This window comes from Armigeres subalbatus, unplaced genomic scaffold (assembly GCF_024139115.2).
Source record: "Armigeres subalbatus isolate Guangzhou_Male unplaced genomic scaffold, GZ_Asu_2 Contig1549, whole genome shotgun sequence".
Lineage (NCBI taxonomy): Eukaryota > Metazoa > Arthropoda > Insecta > Diptera > Culicidae > Armigeres > Armigeres subalbatus.
In genome coordinates this window covers 34,472-45,908 of record NW_026942339.1, presented here as the reverse complement: position 1 = coordinate 45,908, position 11,437 = coordinate 34,472, and the positions used below count along the sequence as shown (strand labels likewise).

At 39.1% G+C, this 11,437-nt stretch overlaps 1 protein-coding gene across 1 annotated transcript; it reads left to right on the top strand.

Moving 5' to 3' along the window:
• Positions 1–326: 326 nt before the first annotated feature.
• LOC134202992 (27 kDa hemolymph protein-like) lies at positions 327–10,105 on the top strand. The gene is made up of 7 exons (XM_062677991.1): positions 327–546; positions 1,809–2,069; positions 8,713–9,025; positions 9,083–9,246; positions 9,310–9,463; positions 9,523–9,652; positions 9,718–10,105. Exons 2-7 carry the CDS (start codon positions 2,012–2,014, stop codon positions 9,820–9,822), a joined length of 924 nt encoding a protein of 307 aa, XP_062533975.1. The 5' UTR covers positions 327–546; positions 1,809–2,011; the 3' UTR covers positions 9,823–10,105.
• The last annotated feature ends 1,332 nt before the right edge of the window (positions 10,106–11,437 follow it).

Sequence of the window (11,437 nt, the reverse complement as noted above, 5' to 3'; positions counted from 1 at the left end):
GTTTTGAAAATCCTCAAAATGGTCCGATTTTTTTTTGTTGCCCCCTCAAAATATTTTTTTGGGCGAAGAAAAACCGAGGGGGGGAGACATAATTGTTTTTAAATATTTGTATCGGCTTTATTAAGGATGCGACATCGCAATCCACTCAAAACGGAAACCTACATACACATCCGAGCAACGCAGGGTACGTTCGGTCAGCTCGTTTTGTACCATTATCCCCAAAATAAGCTAATCTGTACGGTGCTACGCGGGCCACTACGTCACTACACGCAGATATTCCACCGGCAAGCGTATAAGCAATAAACGGCTCCTTCGGATCATTCCAGCAGTCCGCATTCAGCACTCGCCGTGTTTGGTTCTGTTTTACGGCGTGTTTCGCACCGTTGATAGATCGGCTAATTGATTTTCGTTAATTCCTACATCTCATTCTCTTCCTGTGTGCTTTCGATTCGTAGCTTCCTCGGATAGATCTGTGATATAACTGATATAACGTAGCAAAGTTGTGGAAAAATAGGTTTCAGAGGTTAACAGATCATCGATCAACAAGTGAGTGATTAGAGAAAACCATGTTTAAAATCGTACAAGAGATAAAATCAAAATCCGATGAATAATCGCAAAAGTACCCAACATAATGTGGTTGGCTTCGTTCAGGGTCGCCTAGTCATAACACCTTTATTGTGATTTTTTTTTGTTTATCTATGGAATTTCGTACCGGGCATACATCACCGGCATTGCATGTGATGAGTGGCTGAATATTTTCTGTTTGTTTCGAATTCTATGCTACACATGGTTCTTCTTTATTGTGGTGACTGTTGTGTCGGTATTTTGAAGATGCATAAAACACGTCGAATAATTTCGCATACAAATTAGCCGTCTAGAGTTCAATTCGGTCAACCGTTGAAAGAATGATAACGTATCGATTGACTTTGCTGGACAAATTGTTCAGGTGCAGTGTCAGTGGTTCTTCACCCATATTAAATTAATTGACTACGCGGTCAGCTCGTTCAACAGGAATTGTATAGCTAGCCCCTTACGATGAGCGCGCGCAGTGTCGGCTAGAATGCACTCTACTATTATCTCAAAACTAGTATCAACATCTTTGTTTATTTATTCGTCAGCATTGTGAGCTGTTTACTGTCCAGGGCGGGTATTGAATCTTGTTCAAGATTATGCATGGTCACCGAAATAATGGTACTAGAGCGTGGCTATGAATGACGCAGAATCTTCGAGTATAATTTAATAATACAAAAAGTGAACCAGAGTTTCGAGTTATGTAATGAACGGCATATTGCATAGGGCTCCACGCCGTTCCTACTACATTTATATTAGAATATTGTGCATTATTGTGCAAATATTGTTATGTGTATTTTTTAAATTATTTTTTTCATGCATATATTTAAAGTATAATAATTAGCGTAAATTGGAATCAAACTTGTAGTAAATTTAAAAAGAAATGGATTTAAATGGCATTGTAATGTAAAACTCCAGTTTATTGATTTGAGTTTTGCGAAACTTAAAGTAACTAATATCAAATGTTACTCAGATTCAATTCAATCATCTTTCTAACAGATCTTTTACACAATATCGGTTGTATGACAGTGTTATTAGTTTTCGAGATATCAGGGGGGAGGGGGATCATGTGTCCCCGAGGATCACGTGTTTCCAGTTTCCCCTATAATTTCCTGAAATGTAAAATGAAAAAAATCTAATTACTTTTGTAAAATATTATCTACTTCGCACAGCTTTACTTACAGGTTAGTCTTGGTAAACAAATTCATTATCAATTCCCGTCGAATCTGTACTTTCAGGTGCTTCGATTGAGACAAAAGACCGCCCGATGGAGTAACGAGCCGAGTGTGATTGATAACAAGCTGCCCATGTATGCATAGCCATTGTGCGAGGTGACTATATTAGTCCCAGTTTAGGCGTGAAGGGTTTCGGGTCACTCGCCAACGGAGAGCAATTCTTCCGAAAGTATTATTACACATAATTCGAATAAGCAATCATCGAGATGCAGCGGATACGAAATCAGATCTTCGCTGGACTAATGCTGATAGCATTCCTATTAGGTGAGTATAGTCATAATAACAATTATTGTTTATATATTTTTGTGCATTCCATACCATTCTAAGTTTGGGCTATCTGCATGTAAGAAAAGTATATGTGTACCGAGATGATTGACCTCCTATAGTTGATAATGTCACTTTATCACAGTTAAAATTTACGAAGTTAATGACATTTGCTGACGATTAACGTTGGCCTAAGAAATTTCATCCAGAACATCAACCTCCGAGTCGATTTGATTTCTACCAGTTCCCAGTTGATTCTTAGCAATTGCTGTTATCAAGTTTGATTCCTGTCGCAAGATAAGGCATAAACGAAACAAAAGGAGCAAAGTGCAAAACGACTGCTACGTCACGTCAACGCTGGACAAATTTAATCCACAAAATTCGATTCACGTGGGAGTACCGGAGGCATTGGTACAGCACTACGGTAGCAAATCGAATCGGCTTTATCGAGTAATTCGGAAGGTCATTCGTTACGCAAATCCCCACCTGTCCCCATAACAGCGTTGAAGGCAAGTAAACGTTCGGATGATGCGAATTTGTAATTCAGAGTGAGCATTGTTTTCGTCATCGAATGGAAGTTCTCATCGAAATGTGATAAAGGTATCCTAACAACCGCGAATGGGTGCATTAGGTGTTATTATTCACTTTGTATCTGATGTTGTAATCAATTAACAAGAGTGCTATTTCATTATGATTAAACATTTAGTTGCTCTATAGAACTTTGCGAACATTTTACCTTCTCGTACACGTACAATGTACATTAGACTGATTCAAATTTTGACTTTTTCGCGCCTCTGCGCTTAAACGATTACATTTGCTATTTTAGCAATCATCCTAAATTTTTAGCTAATTTGGTTGTAATTTGAGTAAGCACGCGTAATATGAAGTTTGTATAAAAATCGATATGAAAACATTAACTTTTGGGAAAATCGTTCCACAACGCTTCCTATTAAGCTTCAAAAACGTATGAAAGCATTAGCTACATAGCAAATTTAGCAAGGAAGCAGCTCATCTTTGTTGCGAAACGATTCGATGCTTACAAGAAAAGTTATTAAAGAAACACTGAATCGTGGGAAATTCAATTTAACACGTAAAAGAATAACATCAATATCAATAATGAGCATTTTTGTTTTCTATACAACTTTGCTTACAAAATTCAAATCGCTTCACAACAACGACTAGTGGTGTTGAACTTAATCTGTAGATTAAAAAAACACAGAAATAAAGATTAAAAAAAAAAAAAAAAAAATCACAACAACGACTGTCTTTCAGCTTAGGAAGTGTTCTATGAAGTCGACGCGTTAGTTGTATTCAAATAGTTCATGGGCCACCTCACGGAACGATCTTTTACATCAATGGCGATTTCCATAGTAATTTTCATACAAACTTTAAATGACGTGTGCACAATCAAATTACATCCAAAATAGCTAAAAATTTAGGAGGTTTGTTTAAATGGCAAATGCAATCGTTTAAGCATCGGGGTACAAAAAAGTCAAAATTTGAATCACTCTAATGTACATACTAGATGGCATGACTCCGAAAATGCGCTTTTGATTAAAAGCGCGGTAGTTATCGAGTTAGATGGGGAATATTAGTTAATATCCATACCTGGGTGTATTAACTAATCTAAACTAATGACATTTGACAATTTGCAATCAATTTCTAATTTCTATGATAATAAGATCAATCATTGCGGTATGGGAGAACTGGGGAGAAGACGCCCATTAGGGTGGCTCAAAAAACACTTTTTCAAATTTTTTGATGGGCCGCCTTCTTATTCGGTTCTATTTGATGCCCTGATGCTCTGGACAAATCGGTTAAAGTTTGGGCGGTGCTAAACTCGTTGGAAGTTTTTTGGAAAAATGTATGCAGAAACATCCAAAAACAGTGATTTGCAGTTTGGCGGCATTATTTACAATCAAGAACCATGATACTCATTCTGTTCTTGTAGAATTAAATACAGAATGTTATGCTGAAAACCGCGAGAAGATTGGAGTTTATTACGCAAAGATATTAACCATATTAGCATTTTACTGGAGTGTTGGAGGGTGAATTTATTTCTTTTCAAAGGTAAAAGAAACGAAATTTGCTCAAACCCCACTTCAGAGAAATGCTAATAACTTAGCCGGGCAAACTATAATCTTCTCGCGGTTTTCTGCATAACATTCTGTATTAAATTCTTCAAGATCTGAATGAGTATCATAGTTCTTCATCGTAAGTTGTGCCGTCCAACTGCATTTCACTGTTTTTGGATGTTTCTGCATACATTTTTCCATATAAACTTCCAACGAGTTTAGCACCGCCCAAACGTTGACCGATTTGGCTGAAATTTTGTCCAGAGCATCAGGGCATCAAATAAAACCGAATAAGAGGGCGGCCCATCAAAAAAAATTGAAAAAAGTTTTTCCCATACTAATTTGAGCCACCCTAACGCCCATGTTAGGGAAAATGCCGTTTTTATCAACGAAAATCACCATTTCAGCAAGTTTTCACCAGCGCAATCTAAAAAACAGCATGTCTGCTACTGACTCCCAATAACAGTCATCAAACTGAACAAATTTGATTTCTAAAAATCACCCAAAAAAAGAAGATTTTGAAAACATGCCGGGAGAGATGCGCCAGTAGCAGGGTTTGCAGAAATCGCTCTCAATAGATAACGAACAACGATAAAAGAGAGACAAAACTGTTCCGAATCATAATAAGCCATGATAACAAATTTATCAAACTTGTATACAAATGCGAAAAAACAGTAGAAGCATAAGTACTAGAACGCTAGTGGCGCTGTAGTCAATCAAATTATTTTGCCAAATTATGCTTCAACAAGCTTCAATTGACCATAATGTTGTATGTAATAAATGCATCATGTTGTAGTGCATGTTTTGTTTCATCACCAACATCGGTTTGACACTTATAGTCCCGGTACTTTAGCTGCCAGGTGGAAGTAACCTACATGTTAGTCACGCAAACAGTAACGACATTAGCAATCTTATACTTTTGAATCAACTGAAAAAACAGAATCGGATAGGCAGCCCCCACAGAAAAATGGTGATTCTCGCTTCGTTTTCGGTCATTTCGTGTTGGTTACTGCACAGCTGTGTAGAACAAGTTGAAATACATCATCAGAGCTAGTGCTCCCCGCATTTGGAGCTTTCTAAAAGAAATTTATCATGGGGTATAAACTCCCGAATTAGTTCTCTATCATGACAGCTGGCGAAAAAAGTCTCTCGCGGTATGCTAAATATAGTATATGTATACAGAGATGATAAGTGAGGGACATGTTCATTCTCTTTAGGGTTCAATCCCTGGTCAGTAATTGATTTTAAAACGCGCATATGGTCGCAGCACTTGTTTTCTGCGTTTTCTGTTAAATTGCCTGTGCTTAGACGATTAACAGTATTTCAGTTGTTTCGGCGCACTGCCCCCACACGTACCTCGAAAGTTTGAGGCCCTATGAAATCATTTAACCTTTCTACAATGCTAAAAAACCTCACACTTACGGTGTTCTGGTCATATTTACCCGGATTTGACTTAGCAGGCATTTCTCAGCCAAATTCACATGTTTATATAGAGTAGAGTGGGGCAAGAGTACGCACTTAGTTTTCAATCGATCATGTGGCTCTTATGAAGCAAGCTTCTGCATATCAAATCAGTGTCGATGATTCATATACTCTTCCTTTATGTTAGCCAGTGGAAAAAATATTGAAATTATTGAGATTCGTTTTAGTAGAACCCTTATAGCAAGACAAGTTAAAAACGCACTCTTACCCCACCGGTGGGGTAAAAGTGCGCATCGGGTGGGGTAAGAGTACGCATTTATCCAATCATGTGCTTTAAGTATATATTAACACAAATAAGAGTTAATAACATTTAATTGATGTTTAATGAGCATATATTAGGGAATGTTTAAAGATTACGTAACTCTTAAAGGGGGAGGGGGTCCTAAAAATGTGCACTTTCATACGAAAAACCATTGTTCTTTATAAATACAAAAAACTACAGAGGTAAAAATATATATCACGTTTCGCGTGGCGTATACAAAGGCATTTTCCTTAAAGAAAGTCCACAAATCACGTAACGTAAAATTTGACTATTTCATCACCCCTTCCCCCCTATCTTACACTATTTGTATGAATCCTCTAAAAATTATATGGATCGTCACACATCTCACAACCCCTCCCTGCTAAACGTTGCGTAATTTATGAATGTTTCTTATGATTAAATGACATTATCATTTAGATGAAATTGTGTTTTCGTACTATGTTTAGGTGTACAACAAGGTCTAATACAATTTCATTATTTCGCTTCAGTGCTTTGTTCGCTAATACCTTTCTAACACCGAATTACTTCAACTTATCCTAAAAACTTGTGATAATTTCAAATTCTGTCCCTTTTTTCTTAGTTGTGGATCTTTACGCTTTGGAAGGAGTCTTATTTCGGCCGGAGATACGGATTTGACATCATAACTTGAAGATTCATATGCGTACTCTTGCCCCACTGGTTCCTGCGTACTTTTACCCCACAGTCCCAAAAATGATTCAAGTAATGGTTTTGACTTCTTGGAAAACCAACCGGATTGGTGTTCTGTACCATAAAGTACTATATACAATAGGTTATCGAAATGGTATAATGTTCACCTGATTGAACGTATATGTGGTAATGAAATACTAGTTGCGGAAATCCAAATATTTTTAGCAAAATGACCAAAAAGTTAACTAACTCCATATCTCCCTTGTTGTTTATTCAAATCGTTTACAATTACACATGATAATAGTTGGCCAGAATACCTGTCAAACTGATGCAGTGCTGCTAGTTTATCTTTTTTTATTACTTCAAAAAATCGAAAACGTACTCTTACCCCACGCGCACTCTTGCCCCACTCTACTCTACCCAAAATAATCGCCAGCTCATAAATTTTCCGAAACTGACCTCTGATTGTTGATAGGCTACTCCTACATTTTGTAATCGTCGGAGGAAGGATTGTTAGTTGGCCACTTTTATATTGACGAGAATTCTCGCTTAACTTTTCAATAGGACCTAAGTAACACTTTTTTCATGAATTAATTTGAATACAGCCATCAATAGCTTTCATGTTGTTCTATTGATTGCGCTATTCAAATTAATTCATGAAAAAAATGTTACTTAGGTCCTTTTGAAAAGTTAAGCGAGAATTGCACATGATTGACGATTGGCATGAACGATTTTATTGCTGTTTTTTCTCAGAAACGTAACTAATACTATTTCAGAGATGACGAATCATGAATGCAGACAATATTTCTACAGATGTTCTAGTTTCTCCAAACCATTCTGGATTTCAGAGCCTTGGTCTACCATGTCAATTGCGCTTGGTATGAAACCAATCCAGTTTTCCGCGAGCGGTAGTGGTCGCCGGCTTGCCAGCGGGTTAGTCTCTGATTTGACGTTTGTGAAGGTCAACTGCACCCACCGTTGCGAGCTTTTTGATCAATGTGGTATATAAGAAGACCAGAATTCACTTCATAAGCACCTTCTTAAGTATATGCCACATTGGTCAGAAAGCTCGGAACGGTGGGTGCAGCTGACCAACACAAACATCAAATCAGAGACTAACCCGCATGCAAGCTGGCGGCCATTACCGCTCCCGGAAAACTGGATAGCAACCCATGGTGCCGATACAGGCCCTTAGAGGCCATGTGCATCATTTACGATCTTCTTCTTCTTCTTCATTGGCATTACAACCCCCACTGGGACATTGCCGCCTCGCAGCTTCATTAAGCACTTCCACAGTTATTAACTGCGAGGTTTCTAAGCCATTTTTGCATTCGTATATCATGGGCCCTCCTTAGTCGTGCAGTAAGACGCGCGGCTACAAAGCAAGACCATGCTGAGGGTGGCTGGGTTCGATTCCCGGTGCCAGTCTAGCCAATTTTCGGATTGGAAATTGTCTCGACTTTCCTGGGCATAAAAGTATAATCGTGCTAGCCTCAGCCAATTGTAACCCATGACGTTCATACATGCCCTTAGAGCCCATGTGCATGATTTACGATGTAGATATGTTCAAACTAGATGTTCTGAGTTCTTCAAATTATTCTGGAGTTCAGACTAATTGGTGTAACAAGACAACTGGGCTCGATATCAAGCCAATAACAACACATACAGGCCTTCAAAATCCATATGCATGATTCACGATCTAGATATATCCAATCCCTCCTTAGCCGTGCAGTAAGATGCGCGGCTACGAAACAAGACCATGCTGAGGGTGGCAGGGTTCCATTCCCGGTGCCAGTCTAGGCAACTTTCGGTTTACAAATCGTCTCGACTTCCCTGGACATAAAAGTATCATAGTGTTAGCCTCATGATCTACTAATGCAGAAATGGTAACTTGGCTTAGAAACCTCGCAGTTAATAACTGTGGAAGTGCTTAATTAACACTAAGCAGCGATGCGGCAATGTCCCAGTGGGGGATGAAATGCCAATGAAGAAGAAGATATGTCCAAACCGGATGTTCTAAGTTCTCCAAATTATTCAAACCTATAATGCCACTTGGATGAAGTCTGATATTCACAGGCACTCATGGGTGCTCACTACAACTCATTATCACACTAGCGAGAACTCAGAATTTACAATTCTTCAGGCTTTAGTGACTAATAAGAGTTCTTCCTTGCAGTATCATCCACTAGCAGCAACGAGCTTCCCAAAGAAGTGAAAGATCTAGACATCGACAAACTTCGGGAACAGCTCCCCGAAGGACTGATCCCACCGGAACTGGCGAACATAACCCTGCCCAACATGGAAGACATCCAAAAGATCATTAAGGATAAATGCTCGCGTGTCGCCGGCAGCGACGCCGCCTACCAACAAGCGGAGCAGTCCGGTCAAAAGCTGAACGACTGTCTCCAAGGGCTGTTCGATTTCAGTGATCTGCAGAATGAAATCAAAAAGGCTAAGCCTACCGGCGATTTGGATACCGTGTTCAACAAGTAAGCACTAAACTTTATACTGAAATGTCATACTCATAACCAATCCGTTACCTGTAGGTACTGTCGGAGGCGTTCCACCGCCATTGAATGTATCAACACGTTCTCGAATGATGTCGACGTGTGTCTAGAAGAGGAAGAACGGGAAAGCAAGAAGGTAGTGGTCAACATTGTGCAAGGTCTGCTGAATTTCGTCTGCCACAAAGATGGCGATCAGATTGCTCGTGAGATAGAATAAACTGAACGCGTTGCACATTATGCTTTAGGAAACTCTTTTTGAATTTTAGTGTTTATCGCCGAAGAAGGTCCCGAATGTTTTGAAGAACAGAAACAGCCGTTAATCGATTGCTTCAACACCACTATGAAGGGATATCTCGACGAACCAACTCCGAAAGCTTCGGAAGGACTTCCAAAGCTCGTCATGGGGAAGAGGCAGTGCGAGTGAGTTTTGTTCCATTGTTGTATTATCGTTATTTCTAAAACCTTTTTTTTTCCTGCAGTGACATGGATAAACTGAAGGACTGCTTCGTTCGAGTGCTGGAAGATTGCCGGCAATCCACTCCTGCTAACCTGGTAGAATCACTGTTCAAATTCGTCCGGAGGGAAACCCCATGTGCGAACTTCACAACGGTAAGTGATGATTGACCGAACTCTCTCGAATCATATTTAAATTTGTGAATTTGTACATTTTGCAGCCACAATCCTCTCGCCATAGTACCGGTGATGTCACTAGAGCATCGTTCCATGTGATCCTGACGACGTGGTTGTTGGCGTTATTTGCCAAATTTATCATCCCGTGATTCCAGTTCAAACTCAAATTCCTATTTTCATTGTGAGACAGCGAACGAGCTATGCGTACCTATTTCTGTGTAAATTTTTTTTTAATTATGGTATTGATTTAGGTAAATCGCGTAATTACATTTTGAACGCTGGTGTTTGCAAAAAAAATAATAAATTTGCTCTCCTGATAGCCAAATTTGTGGAAGGTGGGTGAAATTACACCTAATTAAAATTAGTTTGGGAACAAGTCAACCATACGAATATTTTTAAAAGAGAAATAAACATAATTCTATGGTATTTGTATTTTTTATTTACTTTTTGTCTGTTAACCGAAAAAAATGCCAACATAGTTTTTTTATAATCCGTATCGCCATTCCCGGTCTAAGATGCGTACGACTGCATTATTTATTTGATATTTATGACAGGAAGCAACTTTTCCTGAATTTTGTGGGCCGTGTAATGCTGCAATAGGGTTCATTTCTGCTTTAAAAAATGCTATTCTTGCTAAACATCGTTTTAGAAGCTTTTACTTGATTTAAATTAACAAGGTATGGCACGTATTTCAGTCACAACGATTGCTTTTCCGGCATACTTTAATTCAATTCCCAGCATAAGCGATTTTCACTCAATCTCTCATTCTCTTTCGGGACGGTAGAAAATTTGACGTATCCAAAAATATGCACGTTCGATGCCAGATGGTATTATTCATAATAATTTTTATTTTGTGCATATATGCATTCATCCAAATTCCTTTTTAACACTTCTAAACATTTTTTTTTACTTTTTTTAAATCGAAAGAATTATAAATATCATGATATCGTCAACGTATTACACAGTTTTCCTATTAACAATGAAGGAATATTTTCATACTAAAAAAAGGCTCCTCGTCTTTAGGAGTTCTTGGGCCGGGGTGATTTTTTGTTCGGTTTGAGGATACATTTTACTTACTTGATACTTGATGGGCTACAGCTCTTCGATGAACCTACGCCGAATGGAGTACCTTTCTCCACTGGACTCGATCCTGGGCCAATCGCTTCCAGTCGCCCTGAACATTGAGCGCCCTCAGGTCCTCTTCAACTGCAAAAAGCCATCGTGTACGCGGCCTTCCACGAAGCCTGCAGCCTCTTCCGGGTTCTCTACTAAATATTATCTGTGCTTGACGTTCTTCCGGCATACTTGATTTCGATCCGTCCAACGTTATACGAATCAGCCGTATCAGTTTCGCCGGAAAACCATGTTCAAGCATAATTTGGCATAATTCATTCCGTTTCACTTAATCGTACGCCACCTTGAGATCAATAAACAGACTATGTGTCTGCAAGTTGTACTCCCGGAATTTATCAAGGATTTGTCTCAGGGTAAACATTTGATCCGTCGTTGATCGGCCCTCACGAAAACCTGCTTGATATTCGTCGACGAAGGACTCTTCAAGCGGTCTCAATCTGTTGAACAGAATACGGGACATAATTTTGTACGCCGAATTAAGGAGGGTTATTCCTCGGTAATTGGCGCACTCCAGTCTGTGCTCTTTCTTAAAGAGAGGGCAAATGAGGCCGTCCAACCAGCTAGCAGGCATGTCCTCGTCTTCCCATATTTTCGGCATAATTTGGTGCAGAACGCCATGTTTGAGAAGTT